The sequence below is a fragment of the Cucumis melo genome, chromosome 6 (genome assembly GCF_025177605.1).
Source record: "Cucumis melo cultivar AY chromosome 6, USDA_Cmelo_AY_1.0, whole genome shotgun sequence".
Lineage (NCBI taxonomy): Eukaryota > Viridiplantae > Streptophyta > Magnoliopsida > Cucurbitales > Cucurbitaceae > Cucumis > Cucumis melo.
Window position 1 is genome coordinate 4,874,228 of NC_066862.1, and position 26,173 is coordinate 4,900,400.

Sequence of the window (26,173 nt, forward strand, 5' to 3'; positions counted from 1 at the left end):
CCAATTTGCAACATATTAAACTGTTGCAATACACGATCTAGTAAATGTCACTCAACAATAGAGAAGCATATCATAGGACCCAAGAAAGTCCAAACCTCCTCTCCCTTAGCAATGTCATAATATTGTGTGTGTATGGTGTCAATTAATCTTTTAAATAAAAACAAATATAAGTAGACAACAAAAGATAAGTAGACAACAATGCTAAAATTCTTTGCTACATATTAGTATTCATCAATTGATCAAATATCTATTTGTCCATTGTTCAAATGCATATAGTACACCTCTCCATCTAATGTGTGAAAAATTAACAATAAGTTATAAATAGTGCAAATATATTAAAAAACAATGTATAAATAAAACAATATCTAAAACTCAGTAGCTAAACAACTTGAGTCTATAATGAAACTTGTGGTGCTACATTAGAAATTCAATCATATACTCATACTTGTAGCAACATTAGTGGCTCCGCTATTTATAAGAGTTATGCATTAGTGGCTTGACACAATTCCTTATAAAGTCATGCAAGGCATGCAGCGCACGTCATGTAATGTATCAAGATATTTGACTTGACATAGTAGTCATACTATTTTTAAATTATTTCTTGAAGCATGTGAGTGATCTTGTGTTAATTATGGATCCAAACATGAGTGTTCCCCTTCAAGCCTAGTAATTTCAAACATTTCGTGACTCTTATGTCTAATTCCATGTAACCTATAGTTACAAACCAACCCTCTTTCCACTAATTGCATCTAACGTATCAAATACTTTGGTTCCATTCTACCATAACAATCTCATAATTTTTTAACAGCAACTTGAAGTTCTTATTTATAGTCAAATAACATTCCCTTTTAAATTAAACAACAATTGTCTAAAGATACATTCCAATCTCTCAATGTTGACCCTTGTTCACAAACAAAATTAGCAACGTCATAGTCTATTTGTTTAAATATCTCATATGGTATCATTTCATTTTCATGCTCTATATTTTTTTCATTTCCAAATAATTGATTAACCTCGACATCTATATCACTATCCCGTCATTACCAGGTTTAAGAATAACTAGATCTCCAGGTCCCATCAACATATATAAATAATGTACATGCTATAAAGTTTGAAAAATATCAGGACCACCATTTATTTCAATAGACAAACAAAGCCTACTTGCCAATCAAAATCCCAAATTTAAAGTTCTCATTCCAAAACATGCACATACCTGTAAATCAAAAATTTACATATCAATAAACCAAGCCCAGACTTCTATAAAACAATGCAATATCCTATTCATGAAACAAAAAGACAGAGTCCTAAAATCAAATATTTTCACAATACAATACTATGAATTTAAGCCATAAAATTACCTAAGACCTGTGTAGAATCACCTTAAAGTTGAATTCCAATGTGATTTAAGGTGATACTACATGTTTTAGCAAGTTCTTTTTGTTAGAATTTTTTATCAAGCTAACATCCCACACCTATCTCACACTTCCAAAATTGAAATTTTCTAACCTAAAATAACTTTTATCCCCAAGTTTTTAGTTAGAAGTTTCCAACCCCAAATCAATTTTATAAGTGTTTTAGGTGATCTAAAAGGTAATTTAGGGTGATTTTACTCGACAACATCTTGCACCATTTCACAAATGTAAATGATGAGCACTCTAGCAACAATGTTCTAAAAAACAACATTATTCTCCATCAGCAACCTTATTGTTTGGAGGAACTGAGAATAGTATTCTCAAGAAACAAAGGAAAAAAAACTTTCAACTAACCTGTTCTTGAAGCCATTATAAATGTACAAATTATATTCATAAACCTAAAGTTAAAAAAAGAAAAAACAGTAAACTCAAATGCCGAAGCCATAAGAAGATGCAAACTAAGGGTGAACGAAAAGAGGGAAAGGAAGAAGATACCAAGTCGAACCATACATTTTAGTTGTCACTACATATATCAACTAACAAAAAAAACAGTTAAATATTATAATTTGAAGGAGATCGAACCTGTTCATCTTCTAGAATCCATTAATTTCTGTTCATACGACTCTAACAATCCAGGAATCTGCTCCTTATGAGGGTCGATGATTTTTTCAATGAAATGCTTTTCAGAACACTTTACGAACATAGTAATATCCGCGTGCTTCTTAATCAAACCCTTTGCCAGCAAAACTTGATAAACGTAGCCTCTAGGAAAAATCCTTTTCTTCAAACTAAGTGAAATTAAAACTGGTCTACTAGCAACGAAAGATGATTCACATCCAATTTTGTTGACAAAAAAATCCATTACACCATTAATCTTATCCTCAGAAACCATCATACACCATGGATGCCTTTTAAAAGCCAAACAGATCTCTTCTTCAGACAATCCCCATTTCCTATAAACTTCAACCTTCTTATCCCATGTAGATTTGGTCAGTGATCGCAGAATAAAAACAGCAACAACAAACTGCAATTGTTGAGGGTTGAATCCCATTTCCGTAACTCTATCTACAGTCTCCTTGAATCGGATGGGATTTGTCAAGAACACTCTAGGCCGGTACTGAAGATATTTGAAAATATTTGAATCCGGCACTCCAATTTGTTTCAGAATTTCAATATTGGGACCAACTGAAATTCGAAGATCCTGAGTGAGAATACCCGCAAAGTATTTTATGAGAGTGAGAGTCTTCTCCTCACTTCCAAGCACGGCTTGAATGTAATCAAAGGCTGGAATAATTCGATTGTTTAAACTTCCTGATAAGACATAAGGAAATGAATATACTATTTTGGCAATCTCTGGGGAAGAAAGACCTTTAGATCGAAAAAACAACAGTTTGGGCAATAGGATTTTCTCGGGGTTCGCAGAAAGAATTTGAGGAAACCTCTTGTCAAGGACAGAGATTTGTGATTCAGACAATCCATAATCCGCAAGTAACGCAATTACAGCCTTCCGTTTATTCTTGAGCTGGGCAGCATTAGAAGCCAACGGAGCAGATTCAGTAGATGATACAATCTCAGAAGAAGTCGATAAGAATCTGAGAGATTTCAACGGACTTCGGGAAAATCCTTGAGAAAAGACTGGCGATGGAGATTTAAGTAGAAGGATTACGCGAAACAAGTTAGACATGAGTGTAAGAACTGGGAGGAGAAGGAAGAGTGACCTGTTGGTTCTTTCTGGAGAAGAAGAATGGGAGAAACTAGAAATGCCACACAAGAGGAAGAAGCTATGAGAGAAGAGAAAAGAAAAATGGTCGGCGGCGGAGAATAAAGAAGGAAGGAAGGGGGTTGGGGTTTTAGAAGGGAAATGGTCGAAAATAGGTTTATGGTAAGGGAAGAGAGGAGAGAATAGGAGACGGTCATAAATCAGAAGCAAAAAAGAGAGGAAACTAATTCTAACCTTTTTCTTTTTGTTATCTAATATATTTTATAATAATTGGAGTATAAACATTTAAAGAAAAAAAAAAAAGGTAAAGATATTATTTTCATTTTATAATTTCGGAGGCCATATATATTTAAGTCGTTGAAGTAAAAAAAATTAATAATTGCATTTGGAACCATTTATTCTTTTTTTTTTTTCACAGTATAATAGTTTTAAAGTTTCGCGGTTATGCCCCCAAATCCCCATTGTTGTTCTGCATCTTCTTCTTCTTCTTCTTCTTCTTCTTCTTCTTCTTCTTCTTCTTCTTCTTCTTCATCGTCCCCTCCTTCATTCTCTTGCCCACTCTCTGGATTTCGTCTTCTTCGTTTACCGCTTCTTCAACTACTTCAGTTTATGCTTGTGCTGTTTGATCTATGCTCTGGACCTAGACGCGCTTTGACGGGGACCAGCCATTTCAAAATCGGTAATAATCTCATCTTCACATCTGCTAGGGCTGTTTTTTGATGACCTACATTTCTATTTTCCTTAATTCCGTCTGGATTTTTCTTTTCGAGTTAATTGATGGAGACTTTTAGTTTTCTTCTTGATGTCGCATCTCTAACTCGGTTCAAAATTGGAGATCACTTTGTTAATTCGGTTCTATCCAAGTTTTATCGTTTCCCTTTGATTCTTCTTCTTATTCGACTACTGGGTTTTGATGGGGTGTTTATCGCAATTCAAACATTGATTTATTCGTTTTATTCCGTTTTGTTAGTTATGAGCTAACATGCATTGGGTGGGTTACTTTTGATGAAATCATGTTTCTTTGCTTCTTCAGTTGTAATTATTTTCTTTTGAGTTATCCCATGTGACGGGAAGTCGAGCAAGGGAAAAAAGGGCGATTTTGTTTTGAATATTGATTCGTTTGTTTTGAGAGTGTTTTTTCTATTTCGAGTTTTTGTATGCTGAACTAAGGAAACCATTGGTGTTTTTCCTTTTATTTTTGATTTAGAAGTACAATTTCTATGTAGATATTTAAATCAGTGTGCAACATGCTTATATATGTGTTACAGATTGCTGAAGCTCATGGCCCCGTCAAGAAAGTCTAGAAGTGTTAATAAGCGGTTTTCTTCTGCTAATGAGGCATCCTCAAGCAAATACGTGGAAGATGCCGGCAAAAGCAAGCAGAAGGTATGTGTGTTTGTGGTGGAAGATGAATTTTCCAAGATTTGTTCAGTCTGTGGACTTTCCGTTTGCTTCAATATGAAAAATATTATGTTTCTTTGTTTCAATTTAGAATTAGGGGTGCTGTTCTGGTCCTGTTACAGGCTATCTTGAAGTAAATTGGAGATTGTTAGTCTATCTATTATAATTGTTTTTCACATGTTGAAAGTTAAATGTCTAAATCACGACCGAAGAAGCACAATCACTTTAGTTTGACTAGTGTGTCCTTGTCCCTGTAAAATATGCTAGACGCTTGGATACTCCAACCCTTGTTGATACTTGTTAGAGCAATAGATTTACCAATCGCTAGTTTGACAAAGTCAAAATAGGACCAACATCTGGTGGACATGCATCAAACACTTAGTTGACACATATAGGACAAAAATAATAAAATTCAAGAGTGAAATACATCAAACTAATTTTTTAAGCATTCAAATGAATAGTGTTTTTGACTTTTAGTTGCCTTGTGTTTAAAAATGATATATATTTTTAAAATATATGTTTATAACTTGTCCTTGCTGTAAATTTTGAAAAATGATCTATTTGTCTATCATGTCATATTCAAATCCATGCTTCTTAGACCATGATTGTGTTCATATTTACCAATCCTATTGTTGTTAATGTAATTCAAACTCCAGTTTCCTTTTATTTCTGTTGGGCTTTGGTTTCTCTTTTTTCTTTTGATATTTCGTCAGTATATCATACATAATTTGAGATCTAATATGGAGTCGATGCCACCATCGATTAGTGTTGTCATAGAATTCTCACTGAAAGGACCATAACAGCAACAGGATTGGTTCTAACATGGAGTCGATGCTGCCATTTTCTGATTCATTGCAGTAGAGGAAATTTGCTGACCTGTTAGGTCTTCAATGGAGTAAGGATGAGATCAAGCAGTTCTACGAAGCATATCGTAAGTATTTGGAAGTACCAATCCAGGGAATGGCTATGACAATGTTCAATTGCCATGAGCCAAGTGCATTTCTTTGCCACAGCAAACTTGGGCTGTGTATTTCATCTATTGTACCTCAAAACTGTGCAATACTTTCTCTTGAAGTTTTAAAAAAAACGATTGAATACTTTTAATTTTCTTGTAGACTGTAATAATAATTTGTTACTGTAACCGTACTTGGTTCTTCATTTTCAAATAGGTATTTAGTTCTGTATTTGGGTTTCAACATTTTTATTTGGTACTTTTGTAGGTTGCTGCTGCAGTAAGGAACCGTTCTACAAAAATGGTTGAGGCTCTTTTCACCACGAACATGGTAGATCCTTTTTTCCTAATGATCTCTGAACTCCCAACTACTTATCTAAAATATTTGTATTGCTATGAACAATTATATATACAAATGGTTTCTTTCGTTAATATCCTGTAACTTGCCTGTTGTATTCCTAGTATTGGGGATCTATACTTTGTTAGTTTGTACTCGTAGAACACTATCCCTTTTACTTCTCCAAATTTATCATCTAATCGTAACATCTGCACTGCACGTTTATATGCTGCTCATGTAATCCAAAATTATCATCTAACATCCGATTGTTGAAGCTGTTTTGGAGTTTCACTTCTTTGACAAATTGGTATTAGATCTATCCTGTTACCTTTCCTGAATGTTGTTTTTTCTGAAATTCTGGGTTTGGAATATCCTGGTTTATAAAATCGACAGAAAAGCTTAAATACGTAACTTTTAGCAATGTCAATACATTGATAGTTATACTATCTTGTTATTGTTGTTTTTCTATTGCGTATTCTTGATTTCAGGCCTATTTGTCACTTTCAGAGGGTACTGCTTCACTTGTTGCATTAATAAATAAAGTATCTTATTTATAAATATAGTAAAATATTTTTTATGTGATAAATAATATGAGTAAAACTTTATTATATTTATAAATATTTTTAATAATTTAACAATTTAAAAAAATTTCTAAATCTTATTAAAACATTTTCAAATTCTCAGCTAAACAAGTTTTATGAAGAAGAGGCAGACCCTTAATCACATTTTATGATTGTTTGAGTTTGTTCTAAATGGTTTTTTTTTTATATAAATTAAATAGTGCAAATTTTGAAAACAATAATTTTACCCTACTAACGTATCATTAAAATCAAATTAGGCAAAGTTAGGCAACCATTTTCTTTTTAGTTTTCAAGTTTTGAAAATTAAGCATATGTATAAATATTTATCTATATTGTACCATTATTTATATCTTCAAAAGTTAGAATTTTTCCAAAATCCCAGAAACAAAAACAAGGTATCAATTTGATTTTAAGTTTTTGAAGGAAAATTACGTCTATGGACAGTCCATACATATCTAAAGCTAAATTTCTTTGTTTTGTAATCAACCTTTTACCTAAGTTTAAGTCAAAAAATTTCTAAAAGAATTGTTCACACTGTAAGCATAAATTAAACAAATGGGGTAAACCAAGGAATCTCTTTATTTGAGTGAGTAATTTACCTCTCAATGTGGGAGGAGATGTTTTATTTACGGGCAAGAATAGTACAAGTAGTTGGTTACATAGTAACTAACTAAGGTAGTTTTAGTAAACTAATTAATGCATAACAATAAAATATAACAGTGAATTAAAACATACGTTAAAAGACAATTTACATCATTCCACCCCCTAGCATCTCGAGTTTATCATGAAAGCTGGAATTCATTGAGTGCATTGTAGCTTCTAAGGTTTGCTATATTGAATTCATTGAGTGCATTGTAGCTTCTAAGGTTTGCTATATTGAAGATTGAGCTGACATTTCAATCTTGTAGGCATTTGGCTCATATTTAGCAAGTATTCTATATGGGCATATATCTGTTGATATTTTAGCTTTTCATAAGTTCTAATGGGGAACCTCTTCTTCTTCAAATTTGCCATTACAAGATCTCCAACTGGGAAATGAACTTCCCTTCTCTTCTTATTCTTCTCTTCTTTGTAGGACTCGCTAGTCTTAGTGATGTGATCAATGACTTCGGTGTGGAGCTTCTGTAAGCTAACTCTTCAGCCTCTTCTTGAATTTCTACTAATTTAGGGAGGCTAGTTAGGTCGAATGTCAACCTCATTGCCTTGGTATACACGATTTCAAAGGGACATTTGCCCGTAGTTATGTTCTTCATATTCTTAAAAGCAAATCCAACTTGGGCAAAAACCATGTCCAATTAGATTTCGCAAGGAACAGTCAGTTACCTATGTTCGTCCACCAGTTTGTGGATGAGCAGTGGTACTAAACTTCAAGGTGGTGTCAAATTTCTTCCACAAGGTTTTCCAAAAATGGCTAAGAAATTTAGTATCTCAGTCAGAAACTATTGTTTTTGGGATGCCATAGTCTAACAATCTTCCTGAAAAAGAGAGTGGCAACGTGCACCACATCTATAGTTTTTTTTTTTGCAAGCTAGGAAGAGACATCTTGCTAAGTCTTAGGTAGACCCACCACAAAATCAATTGACAAATCTTCCCATATGTTCTTTGGAATTGATAGAGGAGTGTAATAAGAACCTTTTGCTCTTGGCAGAGAGCACAGTTAGGAGAGTCCCTTTTATGCTTAAGGCATCCACAACTCTATTTTTACCAGCTTGATGTTTGATTGAAAAATCAAATCGTTCGATATAGGATACTCACCAAGCATGCATCTTGTTAATGCTTTTTTAAGCTTGGAGATACTCCCAAGGAGAAAGATCAATGACAGCACAAACTCTTTAGATAATAAGTAGTGCTCCCACTATTTTAAGGCCCTAATAAGTGCATAAAGCTCCTACTCATATGTGCTCCAGTTTTGCCTAAAAGTACTCAATTTTTCGCTGAAGAATTCTACCGAATGATCACCTTGGGAAAAAACAGCTCCAAATCCCACTCCTCTGGAGTCCACTGCCACTTCAAAAGGATGCAAACTCCAGTAACTTAGAGAACTGGATGGCAGCCAAGTTTTCTTTTTATTGAGTCATAGTCCTGATAAACTTCCCATAAAAAGAAGTCAATCCCATAAAAGCTTGAATTTCTTTCACTGATTTAGGAATTGGCCATTTAGTTCAAGCTTCCACCTTGCTTTCATCCATCTTCACTTGATTTTCGAATATAAAAAACCCTAGGAATGATATTTCTTCATCGTAGAAAATATACTTCTTCAAATTGATAAACAATTCATTCCTTGGAAGGGCTTCAAAAACCAACTTCAGGTGCTCTATATGATCTTGTTCATTCTTCTCATAGACTAAGATATCATCAAAGTAGACTATCACAAATTTATTCAAGAATGAATGTAGCACTTGATGCATCAACCGCATAAAGGTACTAGCCACTCGAATAACCCCTTGTTTGTCTTGAAGGTCGTTTTCCACTAATCTCCCAACTTTATTCTGATTTGATGGTAGCCACTTCTTAGGTCTACCTTTAAGAAAACAATAGCTCCTAAAGTTGATCAAGGAGATCATTAATTCTTGGAATAGGGAAGTGGAAATTGACTGTGATTTTGTTCATAGCTCGGCTGTCTACACACATTCTCCAGCTACCATCCTTCTTCGAAGTCAAAAGAGTTGGAACAGCACAAGGAATGATACTCGATTGAATGTGTCCCTTGATCTCTTCTACCGACTCGGCATAGGTAATAGCCTCGAAAACACTAAAAAAGGTTGTAATTTTACCTTTTCTTTCATGTCAAACCTTAAACCTCCTACAAACTGAGCGATAAGGTGTTGTTCGTTCCTTATCGATAATTATGGTACTGATTATAAAGAGTCTGCTCATAGTTGAGAGGAAGAAAACGAGCCTTCATCAATTTCTTCATTTTCTCCCATGAGGCAATAGGTCTCTTCCCATTTCTTCACCTATTACCCTTAAATTGCTCCCACCAAGCAGATGCTCTGATCTTCAACTTCAATGCTACTAGATGCACCTTCCTTCATCTCGAGAGTATTCATGTAATTAAAAATATTCGGTATTTTCAACAAATCAAGGAAAACTTCAATATTTGGTTTAGCATCATAACTAGGAAGGTCAATCTTCACTATGTTGGTTCCCTCTCCTTCCATCAACATGTGGACAGACTCTTATGTTTTGATCAATAAATGGCTTTTCTCGCCGTTCGTCGTCGTCTTGGAAAAGATTCTTGATAATCTTGAATTGGCCTTCTTCTTTCTTGGACTTCATATCTCCTTTCTCTTGATGTATTGAAAAGATGTACCGAAAAGATTCTTGATAATCTTGAATTGGCTTCTTTTTGCCAGGACTTCATATCTCCTTTATCTTGATGTCGATGCTCTATTTGAGGATTAGAGGATGAAGAGAGGACGGGTGTTTCATCGGCCTATTGGTTGTGAGATACCAATTGGTGTAAACCAAAGAGATGTTTTATTTATAGGGAAAATGGTAGAGTAGTTAGTTACATAGTAACCAATTGGGGTACTTTTAGAGGTAATTTTAGTTAAAATATAGTAGTTAACTAATAGAGAATTAAAAAAGAAGCTAAAAGAGAGTTTAGCTCAACAAGGATGTTATCTCAAAAAATTTATATTTATCTACACAAAACAAATGCAGAAGCCATAAGGAAGATACAAACTAAGGGTGAACGAAAAGAGGGATAGGAAAAAGATACCACGTCGATCCATAAATTTTAGTTGTCACTACACATATCAACTAACAAAAAACAGTTAAATATTAAAATTTCAAGGAGATCGAACCTGTTCATCTGCTAGAATCCATTATTTTCTGTTTATACAACTCCAACAATCCAGGAATCTGCTTCTTATGAGGGTTGATGACTTTCTCTATGAAACAGTTTTCAGGACAGAAAAACATCCAAGTAAATTTCTCGTATTTTTCAATCAAACCCTTTGACAGCAAAACTTGATGAACATAGCCTCTAGGCAAAATCCTCTTCTTCAAACTATATGCAAATAAACTTGGTCTTCTAGCAAGATAAGATGATTCGCATCCAATTTCGTTGACAAAAAAATCCATTGTATCATTAATATTTTCCTCGGACAATGTCATACACAATGGATTCTTTCTAAAAGCTAAACGGATCTCTTCTTCAGACAATCCCCATTTCCTATAAACTTCAACCTTCTTATCCCATGAAGATTTGGTCATTGATCGCAGAGCAAAAACAGCAACAAGAAACTGCAATCGTTGAGGGTTGAATCCCATTTCCGCAACTCTCTCTACAATCTCCTTGAATCGGATGGAACTTGTCAAGAACATTTTAGGCTGCCGCTGAAGATAAGATGAAATAGTCGAATCCGGCACTCCAAATTGTTTCAGAATTTCAATATTGGGACCAACTGAAACTCGAAGATCCCAAGAGAGAATACCGGGAAAGCGCCTTATGGCAGCGAGAGCCTTCTCCTTACTTCCAAGCACGGCCTGAATGTAATCAAAGGCTGGAATAATTCGTTTGTTTAAACTTGCCATTATAGCAACAGGAATTGCACATACTAATTTGGCAATCTCTGGGGAAGAAAAACCTCTAGATTGTAAAAACAACAATTTGGGCAATAGGATTTTCTCGGGGTTCGCACAAAGAATTTGAGGCCACCTCTTGGCAAGATCAGAGATTTGTGATTGAGAGAATCCATGATTGGCAAGTAACGCAATTACAGCCTTCCCATTATTCTTGAGCTGAACATCATTAGAAGCCAACGAAGCAGATTTAGGAGATGATACAATCTCAGAAGAGGTGGATAAGTATCTTAGAGATTTCAAGGGGGTTTCGGAAAATCCGTGAGAAAAGACTGACGATGGAGATCTAAGTAGAAGGATTCTGCGAAACAAGTTATACATGACTGTAAGAACTGCCAGGAGAAAGGAGACTGACCTGTTGGTTCCTTGTTGAGAAGAAGAATAGGAGAAACTACAAAATCCTCACAAGAGGATGAAGCTATGGGAGAACAGAGAAGAAAAATGGGCCACGGCGGAGGATCGGGAGACTGGGAGAGAAGAGAACAAAGAAAATAAGAAAAGGAAGGAAGGGGGTTAGGGTTTTAGAATAGAAAAGGTCGAAAATAGCCTCCCCCTTAAGCTTTCACTTTTCAAAATTAGCCCTCTCGGTAAAATAATTTGGTTTCTCCATAAATCCCGAGATTCTCGATAAGCTTTCACTTCTGTAGCAATGGGTATCGTCGAATTGATCACAAGATCTACTTGATCTTTGCAGCAGTAATCAAACACTTCAGCAGTGATAAATCAAGAGAAATTTGCTATACTATATTCAGTTCATCAAAATCAATAATAACCCTTCAGCAGCAGAAAACCTCAAATTTTATTTTGAGTGAAAGATTGAAAAAAAATTAGTTAAATTTTGATATAAATTTTGAAATGATGGAATGATGTGACCAATCTAGTGACAGATTTATCGAGAAAAATATGGAATTTTTAAGAAGGCTACAGCCTACTGATTTTGAAACGTGAGAACTTAAGAGGGTTGTTTTTAAGGATTTCCAGTTTTTGAATTAGGGAAAAATGTGGGAAATTATCCTAATTTACATTCTTCTTTTTAATTTTCATCTTTCAAACTAATACTTTTTTAACATCGTTAGTAGGGGTACAAGAATAACCCGAACAATTCCATAGCCCAGACTACCCAACCCATATAATATGGATTGGGTGAGTTTGGTTAGTTTAAGGTGTGAGTTGGATTGGATTGAAATTTTTTCGGGTTGGGTTGGGCATTGGGTTGGGGGTTGAAAAATTCGGGTCAACCCACCCCGAATTAATAATATATATATTTATTTATATTTATATTATAAATATTTTATTATTTATTTAATATTTATGAATAATGTTTAGAAGGTTAAACTTTTATGGATGTTTGAAACTTTGAATTTATAGATGTTTTGAATTTTTGGATATGAGTGTTTATCAACATCGTACAACAATTTTAAACGGTATAAACATTAAGAATGAAAAAAAAACAATATAACCCGACAACCCAACCCATATTTTAAGCGTTGGGTTGGGAATATAATATGGATTATTTGGGTTACCAACCCAACCAATTCGAAAATATGGATTGGATTGAAAATGTCCCTCGACCCAACCCATTTACACTGCTTAAGCTAAATTCTATATAATATTTAAGAAAGATTATAGGAGAAAAGTTGAGATGATCCGACGCTGTATAATATTTGGAAAGACAAAAAAGATCATAGTTAGAGACTTGAAGTTCATCACATCTATGTACAAGATGCAAAAGAAAAAAATATATATATATATATATATATATATATATATATATATATATATATATATATATATAGGTTTATTATTCACCTGATGACGGCTTAAATCTATGTCACTATATAATTTTGGTTTCTACCAACATAAAGACATAAAGAAATGTGAAGCCGACATAAAGAAACGAGGATAAAGTCTCTGCCAAAGTTATTTTTACGACATTCTTGTTGTTAAGTGGGCAAAAATGCCCATGCAAAGTCCGCAAAAAGTACATCAACTATATTTGAAAATACCTTTTATTATCGTAAATGTTAAAATGAAATGTTTTTTTTAAAGTTATTTATTAGTTAGATTATATACAAAGTACTCATAAAATGTGGATAGCTTTCAACTATACACATAAGTTTTCTATTAACAAAAGGTACCTTTTTAAGCTTCGATTTTTTACGTCATTCATTTTGAAATCAATGATGTTATAAATAACAATTACAACATCTTTTGATTTAAAATAACTAGTATACAACGTTAGCTCTTAGTATTTTAGGGGCGCCTTATGTACCTGAAATTTAGAATTGTTTTATTAGATTTAATGTTGTTTGTTGATGGTTTTCATTTAATTATCAAAGATCAAGATTTGAAGTTAATAATAACTAAAAAGAACTAAAAATTGCCTGTCAAAACTAAGCCAAGCATCAAAATGAGAGAAGACAAAATGAAAAAGAAACAAGCCAACGCCATGCCGCAAGTCACAAAGAAGGTAATTCAAAGTGCTGTGGTGACATTGGGTGAAAACGTTGCGACACTTTAGCAAAGCTTTTTCCTATTTGTTTTAGGTTTTATTAAGTTGAATTTTTAGCAAAATTTCAAAACGAAATCAAGTTTGTAGGAACTAATATGACTCCATTTACTAACCATTTTTATTTGATGAAAATTAAGTTTCGGGGTTCATTAGAAAGAAAAAAAAGAGAGAATTTCTTTAGGGATAGCAAAAAAAATTGAAATTAGTATTATCATGGTGAACATAAATGAAATGTGGTGTTGGGTTATAAAGACCCAACTGATGGAAGTACCAAATTTCCTATCATAAAGAAGCTGAAATAATATAACTCCAACAATGTTGAGCAAATGGACAATATCCAAAAAAGTGATAACGTAGAAACACATACTCTTGAACATATATAAATTTTAGTTGTCACTACACATATCAACTAACAAAACAGTTAAGTTTCAAGGAAATGGAACCTGTTTATCTTCTAGAATCCATTAATTTCTGTTCATACGACTCTAACAATCCAGGAATCTTCTCCTTATGAGGGTTGATGAATTTGTCTATGAAACGGTTTTCAGAAGAACTTACGAACAAAGGAATATTCGTTTGCTTCTTAATCAAACCCTTTTCCAGCAAAACTTGATAAACGTAGCCTCTAGGATTAAGCCTCTTCTTCAAACTAAGTGAAATTAAAGCTGGTCTTCTAGCAACGAAAGATGATTCGCATCCAATTTTGTTGACAAAAAAATCCATTGCACCATTAATCTTATCCTCAGAAACCATCATACACCATGGATGCCTTTTAAAAGCCAAACAGATCTCTTCTTCAGACAATCCCCATTTCCTATAAACTTCAACCTTCTTATCCCATGTAGATTTGGTCATTGCTCGCAGAGCAAAAACAGCAACAAGAAACTGCAACCGTTGAGGGTTGAATCCCATTTCCGTAACTCTCTCTACAGTCTCCTTGAATCGGATGGAATTTCTCGAGAACACTCTAGGCTGGTACTGAAAATATTTTAAAATATTTGAATCCGGCACTCCAATTTGTTTCAGAATTTCAATATTGGGACCAACTGAAATTCGAAGATCATGAGTGAGAATACTCCCAAAGTATTTTATGAAAGCGAGAGTCTTCTCCTCACTTCCAAGCACGGCTTGAATGTAATCAAAGGCTGGAATAATTCGATTGTCTAAACTTCCTGCTAAGACACGAGGAAATGAACATACTAATTTGGCAATCTCTGGGGAAGAAAGACCTTTAGACTGAAAAAACAACAGTTTGGGCAATAGGATTTTCTCGGGGTTCGCAGAAAGAATTTGAGGATACCTCTTGTCAATGCTAGAGATTTGTGATTCAGAGAATCCATGATCCGCAAGTAACGCAATTACAGCCTTCCGTTTATTCTTGAGCTGAACAGCATTAGAAGCCAACGGAGCAGATTCCGGAGATGATACAATCTCAGAAGAAGTCGATAAGTACCTGAGAGATTTCAACGGACTTTGGGAAAATCCTTGAGGAAAGACTGGCGATGGAGATCTAAGTAGAAGGATTCTGCGAAACACGTTAGACATGGCTGTAAGAACTGGGAGGAGAAGGAAGAGTGACCTGTTGGTTCTTTCTGGAGAAGAAGAAGGGGAGAAACTAGAAATGCCACAGAGGAGGAAGAAGCTATGAGAGAACAGAAAAGAAAAATGGTCGGCGGCGGAGCATCGGCGATCGACGGAGTGGGAGACAGAGAGAGAACAAAGAAGGAAGGAAGGGGGTTAGGGTTTTAGAAGGGAAATGGTCGAAAATAGGTTTATGGTAAGGGAAGAGAGGAGAAGGAAACAAGAAAGACTCGATGAGGTAATGAGGCTGGCGGCGACAATAGGAGACGGTCATAAATCAGAAGCAAAAAAGAGAGGAAACTAATTCTAACCTTTTTCTTTTTGTTTTCTAATCTACCAAGTGAAAGTGATATTCACAAATAGCCTATATTTAACCATTGATTTAAATCAATAGCTGAGGGACTGAGAGCATAATTTCATTCAAACTAAATAATATAGAAAGAACAAAATAATTTTTAGGAATGAAGTTATAAACTAAGGTCAATCACATAGATTCCAATGCATGAGTAAAACTTAATAATTTTTTTAAATCCATATTCTAATTACAAAACACAAATTTCGTTTATTTAATTCATTAAATCATTATAGTTTTTATAAAACAATTTAAAGTAATTTTTTTAAATACGATATCCATTTCTAACTTTTGTTTAAAAAAAATTATATTCTAAATTAAATACACAAATTTCATATATTTAATTTATGAAATCATTCTAACTTTTGCATTGTAGAAACAAAAGAAAAATATGGGTCAAGTGGTGTAATAACAATAAATTATCTAAAAAAACCAAAAATTTAAAATCTATGTAATTGTACGAAATTCATAAATTAAAAACAAGCTATATTTTTAAAATAGAAAAATTAATATTTACAAAACTCATGAGTATAGGAATTATAAATAAAAAAAATGGATTAAATATATATTTAAACTTAAATGGATCAATCGTAGATAAGGAAGTATTGAGGGGATGAAGAAGGGTTATGGCAACCCTTAACTCAGACAAGGAAAGGGTAAATAACCCTTTCTCCCCTAATCCCATCCCCCTCCGACACACCCTAAGTGTAACCTTTCTAATCTAGTGTTTTTTATCTTGATATGATCAAGATTTAGGTAATTTTAGGTGGATTTAGTGTTTTTTCAATCTCGCAAACGTCCACTATCTTGCAACAAGTTTCCAACTACCAAACTTGAAACCCCAAAATCACTCTCAATTACCTACAATAATTATCGAATGAATTTAGAGTTGAGTATTTCAAATTTGGACACTGCAACATGTTTGTGAGATACAAAAATAATAGATTAAAAACTTCTTTAAACATGAGTAGAATCACCCTAAATCACATAATATAATAATTGATTTTGAGATTGTACATTTGAAGTTTATTTGTTGTGAAATATCTACGAGATGTATGTCAGATACAAAAATTGTAACCAAAAACTTCCTCAAAGAAATGTAACATCACCATAAGTCACATGAAACAAGTATATAATTGATTTTGAATTGTACATTAGATGTTTGGAAGTTACGAGATGTCTACGAGCTACAAAAACAATAGCAAAAATTACCTAAAACATGCATACAATCACCTTAAACCACATAAAACAAGCATGTAACTAATTTGATATTTGACGTTTGAATCTTGTTGAAAAGTTACAAGATATTTGTGAGGTGTTTGCAAGATGTTTGCGAGATAGTACCTAAAAACTTCCAAAATTAAAACTCAAAATGTTTTAAATAGTGTTGGCTTCCAATGTGATTTAGGATGATCCTACACATGTTTTAGCAAGTTTTGTTTTAGAATTTCTTATGTCGCTAACATCCCACACCTATCTCACAACTTCCAAAATTGAAACTTTCAACCTAAAATTAATTTTGTATGTGTTCTAAGTGTTTTAAAGATATTTTAGAGTGATTTCAAACATAATTTAGAAAGTTTTAGTTAGAAGTTTTTATCTAGCAACCTCCAAAACTGAAATTTCCAACCCCAAATCAATTTTATATGTGTTTTAGGTGATCCAAAGATAATTTAGGGTGATTTTAAACATGTTTCAGAAAGTTTTCTAATTATAATTTTTTACTCTAAAACATCTCAGCACCATTTCACAAACGTAAACGACGAGCACTCTAGCAACAATATTCTAAAAAAAAAAAACAGTATTCACCATCAGCAACCTTATTGTTTGGAGGAACTGAGAATAGTATTCTCAAGAAGCAAAGGAAAAAAACTATCAATTAACCTGTTCTTGAAGCCATGATAGATTTACAGATTATATACTTCATAAACCTAATTTTTATTTAAAAAAAACAGTAAACTCAAATGCAGAAGCTATAAAGAAGATACAAACTAAGGGCTAGAGAAAAGAGGGAAAGAAAGAAGATACCAAGTCGATTCATAAATTTTAGTTGTCACTAGATATATCAACTAACAAAAAAACAGTTAAATATTATAATTTCAAGGAGATCGAACTTGTTCATCTTCCATAATCCATTAATTTCTTTTCATACAACTCCAACAATACAGGAATCTGCTCTTTATGAGGGTTGATGATTTTTTCTATGAAACGCTTTTCAGGAAACTCAAAGAACGAAACAAGATTCTGGTGTTTCTTAATCAAACCCTTTGCCAGCAAAACTTGATAAACGTAGCCTCTAGGATTAAGCCTCTTCTTCAAACTAAGTGAAATTAAAGCTGGTCTTCTAGCAACGAAAGATGATTCACATCCAATTTTGTTGACAAAAAAATCCATTGCACCATTAATCTTATCCTCAGAAACCACCATACACCATGGATGCCTTTTAAAAACCAAACGGATCTCTTCTTCAGACAATCCCCATTTCCTATAAACTTCAACCTTCTTATCCCATGTAGATTTGGTCATTGCTCGCAGAGCAAAAACAGCAACAACAAACTGCAATTGTTGAGGGTTGAATCCCATTTCCGTAACTCTCTCTACAATCTCCTTGAATCGGATGGAATTTATCAAGAACACTCTAGGCTGGTACTGAAGATATTTTAAAATATTTGAATCCGGCACTCCAATTTGTTTCAGAATTTCAATATTGGGACCAACTGAAATTCCAAGATCCCGAACGAGAATACTCGCAAAGTGTTTTATGGTAGCGAGAGCCTTCTCACTTCCAAGCACCGCTTGAATGTAATCAAAGGCTGGAATAATTCGTTTGTTTAAACTTGCTGCTAAACACCAAGGATTTGAACATACTAATTTGACAATCTCTGGGGAAGAAAGACCTTTAGATTGAAAAAACAACAGTTTGGGCAATAGGATTTTCTCGGGGTTTGCAGAAAGAATTTGAGGAAACCTCTTGTGAAAACTAGAGATTTGTGATTCAGAGAATCCATAATCCGCAAGGAACGCAATTACAGCCTTCCGGTTAGTCTTGAGCTGAACAGCATTAGAAGCCAACGGAGCAGATTCCGGAGATGATACAATCTCAGAAGAAGTCGATAAGTACCTGAGAGATTTCAACGGACTTTGGGAAAATCCTTGAGGAAAGACTGGCGATGGAGATCTAAGTAGAAGGATTCTGCGAAATAAGTTAGACATGAGTGTAAAAACTGGGAGGAGAAGGAAGAGTGACCTGTTGGTTCTTTCTGGAGAAGAAGAATGGGAGAAACTAGAAATGCCACAGAGGAGGAAGAAGCTATGAGAGAACAGAAAAGAAAAATGGTCGGCGGCGGAGCATCGGCGATCGACGGAGCGGGAGACCGAGAGAGAACAAAGAAGGAAGGAAGGGGGTTAGGGTTTTTGGTCGAAAATAGGTTTATGGTAAGGGAAGAGAGGAGAGGGAAACAACGAGAGAAGAAAGACCCGATGAGGTAATGAGGCTGGCGGCGACAATAGGAGACAGTCATAAATCAGAAGCAAAAAAGAAGGGAAACTAATTCCAACCTTTTTCTTTTTGTTTTCTAATCTACTAACTGTAAGCTTTCTAATTTATTTTATAATTGGAGTATAAACATTTTTTTAAAAAAAAGGGTAAAGTTATTATTTTCATTTGATAATTTCGGAGGCCAAATATATTTAACCCATTGAAGTAAAAAAATAAATAATTGCATTTGGAACCATTTATTCTTTTTTTTTTTTCACCGTATAATAGTTTTAAAGTTTTAACTATACCCCCATAAGTTTTCTATTAAAAAAAAAAAAAAAAACCCTAAGCTTTCCTTTGATATATTGTTCAACTTTAAGCACATCATTCATTTTGAAATGAATGATGTTATAAATAACAATTACATCTTCCGATTAAAAATAACTAGTAAATGACGTTAGTCCTTTAGTTTTCAGGGAATGTTTAATATTGAAATTAGAACTCATTTTGATCTTCAGTAGTGATCCTTTAATATTGTTCTTACATAACAATACATCATTTTCTTAGGTATCAATTAGAATACTCAATTTGATTTTACACCAAATTGTCATTTAAAATACATGAACTTAAATTACAATCTAAAAAGTTGAAGATGCTGAGTTGGAAAAAAGAAAAGGGTAAAGGAAAATTCCTTCACCTTCCCCCTCTTCCTAATTTTTTACAATTCTTTTTAAAAAACCATTATTTTTTAACTTTTGTAAACAGATGAATTTTAGCAAAAATAAGGACTATGAACCCTTTTGGGAACGGTTTGATTTTTAGTTTTAAAAAATTAAGTTTTTAAACGGTCCTTCTAAATTTCTTACCATCTAACCAACCTTTTACCGAAAAACTAGTTAAAATTTTTCTAAAAAAATTGTTCACCTGGTAAGCATAAATAATTAAAGGAAAATTGTTCAAAAATAAAATATTTACATTTTATAAAAAAAAATCAAATATGATAAAAAGGGGTAAATCGTTTGTCAATTTTTTAAAAAAAGTTATATTAATTTTAACACAATAGAAATGCAGAAGCCATAAAGAAAATACAAACTAAGGATGAACAAAAAGAGGGATACGAAAAAGATACCAACCAACAAATTTTAGCTGTCGAGACATACCAACCAACAAAACAGGTTCATATTAAGTTTTCAAGGAATTGAAACCTGTTCATCTTCTAGAATCCATTAATTTCTGTTCATACAACTCCAATAATCCAGGAATCTGCTCTTTATGAGGGTTGATGAATTTTTCTACGAAACGGTTTTCAGAAATCTTTACGAACATAGGAATATTCGCGTGCTTCTTAATCAAACCCTTTGACAGCAAACTTGATAAATATAGCCTCTAGGCAAAATCTTCTTCTTCAAACTAAATGAAAGTAAACTTGGTTTTCTAGCAACGAAAGATGATTGGCATCCAATTTTGTTGACAAAAAAATCCATTACACCATTAGTCTTGTCCTCAGAAAACGCCATACACATAGGATGCCTTCTAAAAGCTAAACGGATCTCTTCTTCAGACAATCCCCATTTCCTATAAACTTCAACCTTCTTATCCCATGAAGATTTGGTCATTGATCGCAGAGCAAAAACAGCAACAAGAAACTGCAATCGTTGAGGGCTGAATCCCATTTCCGTAACTCTCTCTACAATCTCCTTGAATCGGACGGAACTAGTCAAGAAAATTTTAGGCTGCCCCTGAAGATAAGTTGAAATATTTGAATCCGGCACTCCAATTTGTTTCAGAAGTTCAATATTGGGACCAACTGAAAGATTCCAACCGAGAATACGCGGAAAGCGTTTTATGGTAGCGACAGTCTTCTCCACAGTTCCAAGCTCAGCTAGAATGTAATCAAATACTGGAATAATTTCTTGGTTTAAACTTCGTTTTAAAACTTGAGGAGCTGAACGTACTAATTTGGTTGTCGCTGAGGAAGAAAGACCTTTAGATTGAAAAAACAACAATATGGGAAATAGAGTCTCGGGGTTCACAGAAAGAATTAGAGGGACCTTCTTGACAATGTCAAAGATTTGTGATTCAGAGATCCATGATTCTCAAAAAACGAAATTACAGCCTTCCGATTGTTATTGATCTGAACAACATTAGAAGCCAACGAAGAAGATTTCGGAGATGATACAGTCTCAGAAGAGGTAGATAAGAATCTGAGAGATTTCAACAGACTTTCGGAAAATCCGTGAGAAAAGACTGACGATGGAGATCTAAGTAGAATGATTCTGCGAAACAAGTTATACATGACAGTGAGAACTGCGAGGAGAAGGAAGACTAACCTGTTGGTTCCTTCTTGAGAAGAAGAATGAGAGAAACTTCAAATGCCTGAAAAGAGGATGAAGCTATGAGGGAAAATGGGCAGCGCGAGCCGGAGAGGGCCGCCGGTAAAAATGGGGGACGAAGAAATCAGAAGAAAAGGTAGAAAGAAAGGGAGTTAGGGTCTTTGAAGGGAAATAGTCGAAAATACCCTCTTTTAAATTTACCACTTTTGAAAATTAACACTCTTTTTTTTTCTTTTTTAAATTCGACAAAATAAAAAAGTTTGGAATTTTTTTTAAATCAACCCCAAAAAAATTTTACTCCAATCTTTAATTTTGGATAATTATGCTTCACTAAAACTTAATTAACAATTGTTCTTGCTAATGAGTGAGTGTGAGTTTTATAAAAAAATTTGATGGGTGCACGTTTAGTGGGGGTATTGTGTTAATCATGAAGAGCAACCAATAAAAAAAACAATTGAAATTGAAATTAAACTTCATTTTTTTCGAAAATAATGAGTTGGAGTTTCTATTGAAGAGATTAAAGAAGGGATATGAAGCTACGAGGGTGAAAGAAAAGAAAACGAATCAAACTCATATTATATTAATCAAAATGTCATTAAGTAACTGCAAATATAATTTAGTTGAGAAGTTTAAGATAATTCATTGTCAAAACCAAAGGATTTATACACTCAAGCAAGACCACTTTCAAAGGATATGTTATACACATGACCATGCGAGGAAACTCAATGTCATTGTTTCCTATTGCAACAGGTTTTATGAACTTTTTCAAAAACTTTTTCTTTTCAACACATCTCTGTTTGTCCTTCATTTTCATTTTAATGCATGGCTATTGCCTTAATCATCAACTAGGTGTGAGTGCATGGTTTTTATGAGGATAATACTAATAGACATCAATAATCTCATTTCATTTTTTTTTTCTTTTGTATTTGTTGGTCTTCATCATTAAAAACATTGTTGGGATATCTTAAAGAGGGTGAGTTTCCCTTTGGTACATTTATGAAGCAACGTGGTAGAATAGAAACAAACAACACCTTGATCAATGTCTCATTGGCTGCAGGTTCCAATGCTTAAATAATTTGAAGAGGAGAAGTTGGAAGATGATGAAGAGTTTAGTGTTGTTTTAATTAGCAATTTTCTGTTGTTTTAATTGGCTTTCTCCCATTTGATTGTTTGCCGTGAGGTGTCTAGGGATAGTTCATTGGTCAAAATAATATATTATTGCATTTTCAAAATTTCTTTATAAAAAATGGAAGAATTTGTTTTTGCCAAAATGGGCGAAACCTAAATCACATAAAGCACATTCTTATGTAGATCAATTCTATATTTATTAAGCATATGTATGAGTTGAATTTTTACAAACAAAAAAAATCTTAAAAACTAAGTAAGGGTTGAGTTATGAAAGGTTGGTGTTATGATAAAAGTAATATTGTGATAAACCTAGTTTCATACTAATATGTTTTTGGAGATATTTAAAAATGTAGTTTTAAGATAAGATGCATTTAGAAAAACGGTTCAAAAATGTACTTTATGGAAGAATTGAAAAAATTGGATTATAGAGATTTGAAAAAGGTTTTAGAAGAAAGATAGATAGAAAAGAGTATTTATGATAACACTAAAACAAGAGTTACCGACCCAATAGGGATAACTTTTGAGTCCAAGTTTTTAAGTTTTGCAAAGTTACATATCTATAGCTAAATTTCTTTGTTCACCCTTGTAAGGGTAAATTAAACAAGGATGTGATCTCAAAAAAATTAGCTGTCACGGATGAACAAAAAGAGGGATACGAACAAGATACCAAGTCTATCCATAAATTTTAGTTGTCACTACACATATCAACTAACAGAACAGTTAAATTTCAAGGAGATGGAACCTGTTCATCTTCTAGAATCCATTAATTTCTGTTCATACAACTCCAACAATCCAGGAATCTGCTCCTCATGAGGGTTGATGATTTTTTCTATGAAACGCTTTTCAGGAGACTCAAAGAACAAAACAAGATTCTTGTGTTTCTCAATCAAACCCTTTGACAGCAAAACTTTATAAACATAGCCTCTAGGCAAAATCCTCTTCTTCAAACTAAGTGAAAGTAAAAGTGGTCTAGTAACAGCTAAAGATGATTCGCATCCCATTTTGTTGACAAAAAAATCCATTGCAGCATTAATCTTATCCTCAGAACGCATCATACTCGACGGATGCTTTCTAAAAGCTAAACGGATCTCTTCTTCAGACAATCCCCATTTCCTATAAACTTCAACCTTCTTATCCCATGTAGATTTGGCCATCGATCGCAGAATAAAAACAGCAACAAGAAACTGCAATTGTTGAGGGTTGAATCCCATTTCCATAGCTCTCTCTACAATCTCCTTGAATCGGATGGGATTTGTCAAGAACACTCTAGGCTCGTACTGAAGATATTTGAAAATATTTGAATCCGGCACTCCAATTTGTTTCAGAATTTCAATATTGGGACCAACTAAAATTTTAAGATCAAAACAGAGAATACCCGCAAACTGTTTTATGGCAGCGAGAGCCTTCTCCTTACTTCCAAACACGGCTTGAATGTAATCAAAGGCTGGAATCATTCGTTTGTTTAAACTTGCTCTTAAAGCCCAAGGATATAAACATACTAATTTGACAATCTCTGGGGAAGAAAGACCTTTAGATTGAAAAAACAACAATTTGGGCAATAGGATTTTCTCGGGGTTCGCAGAAAGAATTTGAGGAAACTTCTTGTCAATGTCAGAGATTTGTGATTCAGAGAATCCATGATTCTCAAAGAACGAAAATGCTGCCTTCCGATTGTTCTTGATCTGAACAACATTAGAAGCCAACGAAGCAGATTTCGGAGATGATACAATCTCAGAAGAGGTCGATAAGAATCTGAGAGATTTCAAGGGACATTCGGAAAATCCGTGAGAAAAGACTGACGATGGAGATCTAAGTAGAAGGATTCTGCGAAACAAGTTAGACATGACTGTAAGAACTGCGAGGAGAAGGAAGAGTAAGCTGTTGGTTCCTTGTTGAGAAGAAGAATAGGAGAAACTACGAATACCTCACAAGAGGATGAAGCAATTAGAGAACAGAAAAGAAAAATGGGCGGTGGCGGAGCATCGGCGATCGGCGGAGTGGAAGACACAGAGAAGAAAATAAGGAAAGTAAGAAAGGAAGGAAGGGGGTTAGGGCTTTTCAAAGGAAATTGTCAAAATAGCTTTCTATATATAGTTAATTTTTATAAATATAACAAAAAAAATCTGTGTAATAAAATTCCATAAAGTTATCATTTTTTTAAATACTTTAAATTTGTTTTTTTCATCCTCTTTGTTCTCTCCAATTTTTCTTTCCCTTTACCTCTATATCCTTCTTATCCAATTTCTTTTTTCTCAGGGTAATTATTTTTCAAAGTAATATTTTGTTCAAAATAGTCTACCAAGTATAAAACATTTTATCTTTAAAAAAAATAGTTAGGATATTTTTAGATTTGGTTTGGTTGGGATATTGGTAAAGTATCGACAACGATTTTAGTCAAATATAAACGATAATCATTTAGATTGATAGCTTAGCTAAATTTTTGTGCACCAAATAATATTGAAAAAAAAATAGTTGGATATTGGTACACTATCACTAAATCTAAAATATCTTATCGATTTGTTATATTTTTTTTATAAAAAACTCTTTATATATATATATATAGTTTTAAATTTTCAAAATTAACCCCTTTTTGAAAACTGGATAGAAATTGACAAAGTTCAAACGACGGTTATTTGAACTTTGGACTTCTAATGAGTATTCTCACTTATCACAAAATTTTGTTTTGATGTTGTTAGTTTGTACATTTTAAGCTATTTCACAATTTTGAAAAAATAAAATTGTATTCTTTATGTGACTCTTTTTATATTTCCAAGGCTTATCTTTTTTTTCTTAAATTTCTAATATGACAATGATTTTGGTGCAAATAAGAATGCAAATTGGTATAATTTTACGTTCAGAATTGAAGTTCTTTGATTTGTATCTCTAACATTGAGTCGTCTTGTCTATTGAATAATATATTCTACATTACCAAGGTTTGATTACACATTGAACTCAAATCTTACAAGTCTTGAACAAAATTATTTTGAATGATTGTGAATAATGTAATTAAATAATGTGCATGTTATAAAATTAGAAAATAAATTATATTAAAATTCTTACCATGCAATAATTATAAGCATCATCCGGTGTGATAAATCGTTTTGTAATTAACTTGTATGAAGAAAAATAATCATATGATACAATTGATTCGTGTATTGCTTCTTCTTGTCTATAACGATTATGATATGTATGCCACATCTTTTTTCTTTCTTTATTTCTTTTTTAGGCCTTATTCCGTTTCTTTTATTTGTTGTTTTTCTTGCATTCCTTTCCTTTTTTTTTTTTTTTAATTTTTCTTAAGAATCGAGATTAAGAAATAAGAGAGTAGAGAGAAACTTGAAAAAATGAAAGAAAAAGGACCCTCATTTTGCATCTAGTTTTTGGAGGAGACTTCAGTCAACGTTAGGCATGTCGCTTTTCACCCACAAACTGATGGTTAAACTGAGCGTTTGAACCAAACTCTAGAGGACATGTTGCATGCATGTGTACTAGATTTTCCTGGGAGTTGGAACTCCATATGCACTTGATAGAATTTGCTTACCATAATAGTTTGGTATGGCACCATTTGAAGCCTTATATGGAAAGAGTTGTAGATCCCGTGTATATTGGGATGAAGTTGGTGAGATGACTTTTATGTGCTATGTTGAAGCTTGACTCTTGTGTGATTGTGTTGAAGTCTTTGATTGGATTATAGTATATGGTTATGGTATTTGACTGGTTTTGGCATGTGACTGAGTTAAAGGTTGTAAGTGGATTTAGCATGAGACTGGGTTGAAATTTATAATCGACTTAGTGG

General features: G+C 33.5%; 4 protein-coding genes across 12 annotated transcripts in view; 1 reads left to right on the forward strand and 3 right to left on the reverse strand.

The window, feature by feature from the left end:
- Positions 1–24,426, reverse strand: LOC103483819 (uncharacterized). Of its 5 annotated transcripts, XM_051086160.1 has the most exons (3): positions 1,995–3,410; positions 1,767–1,810; positions 957–1,213 (listed from the first exon to the last, which is right to left on the reverse strand). In XM_051086160.1, exon 1 carries the CDS (start codon positions 3,094–3,096, stop codon positions 1,999–2,001), a length of 1,098 nt encoding a protein of 365 aa, XP_050942117.1. In that variant the 5' UTR covers positions 3,097–3,410; the 3' UTR covers positions 957–1,213; positions 1,767–1,810; positions 1,995–1,998. The 5 variants fall into 5 exon arrangements, with proteins under 5 accessions (XP_016899004.2, XP_050942118.1, XP_050942117.1 ...); XM_017043515.2 differs by lacking the exons at positions 957–1,213; positions 1,767–1,810 and adding an exon at positions 1–20; XM_051086161.1 differs by lacking the exons at positions 957–1,213; positions 1,767–1,810 and adding an exon at positions 228–289.
- The window catches only part of LOC103483833 (protein ALWAYS EARLY 3), a 44,281-nt gene continuing 21,646 nt past the window's right edge, over positions 3,539–26,173 (forward strand). The window contains exons 1-2 of one of the 3 annotated variants that reach the window (XM_051086155.1): positions 3,539–3,811; positions 4,401–4,518. In XM_051086155.1, coding sequence (XP_050942112.1) covers positions 4,414–4,518 — 105 coding nt within the window. In that variant the 5' untranslated portion in view covers positions 3,539–3,811; positions 4,401–4,413. Of the gene's footprint in view, positions 3,812–4,399; positions 4,519–5,299; positions 5,465–26,173 lie in introns of those variants that run through there. The other 2 variants (XM_051086158.1, XM_051086156.1) reach the window with 2 other exon arrangements.
- LOC127143765 (transcription termination factor MTEF1, chloroplastic-like) lies at positions 6,951–11,674 on the reverse strand. Its single transcript, XM_008440618.3, has 2 exons — positions 10,213–11,674; positions 6,951–9,839 (listed from the first exon to the last, which is right to left on the reverse strand). The coding sequence occupies exon 1, from the start codon at positions 11,312–11,314 to the stop codon at positions 10,217–10,219; it is 1,098 nt and encodes a 365-aa protein (XP_008438840.1). The 5' UTR covers positions 11,315–11,674; the 3' UTR covers positions 6,951–9,839; positions 10,213–10,216.
- The window catches only part of LOC107990329 (uncharacterized), an 18,721-nt gene continuing 6,347 nt past the window's right edge, over positions 13,800–26,173 (reverse strand). Inside the window, exons 1-2 of one of the 3 annotated variants that reach the window (XM_051086163.1) lie at positions 18,686–19,026; positions 13,800–15,084 (exon numbers count right to left, since the gene is read on the reverse strand). In XM_051086163.1, the coding sequence (XP_050942120.1) occupies positions 13,953–15,050 (1,098 nt within the window). In that variant the 5' untranslated portion in view covers positions 15,051–15,084; positions 18,686–19,026 and the 3' untranslated portion in view covers positions 13,800–13,952. Of the gene's footprint in view, positions 15,412–18,685; positions 19,027–26,173 lie in introns of those variants that run through there. The other 2 variants (XM_017043518.2, XM_051086162.1) reach the window with 2 other exon arrangements.

Excerpts from the sequence above, each read along its gene's own strand:
- LOC103483819 (XM_017043515.2), bottom strand. The coding sequence starts at position 3,096 with ATGTCTAACTTGTTTCGCGTAATCCTTCTACTTAAATCTCCATCGCCA.
- LOC127143765 (XM_008440618.3), bottom strand. The coding sequence starts at position 11,314 with ATGTATAACTTGTTTCGCAGAATCCTTCTACTTAGATCTCCATCGTCA.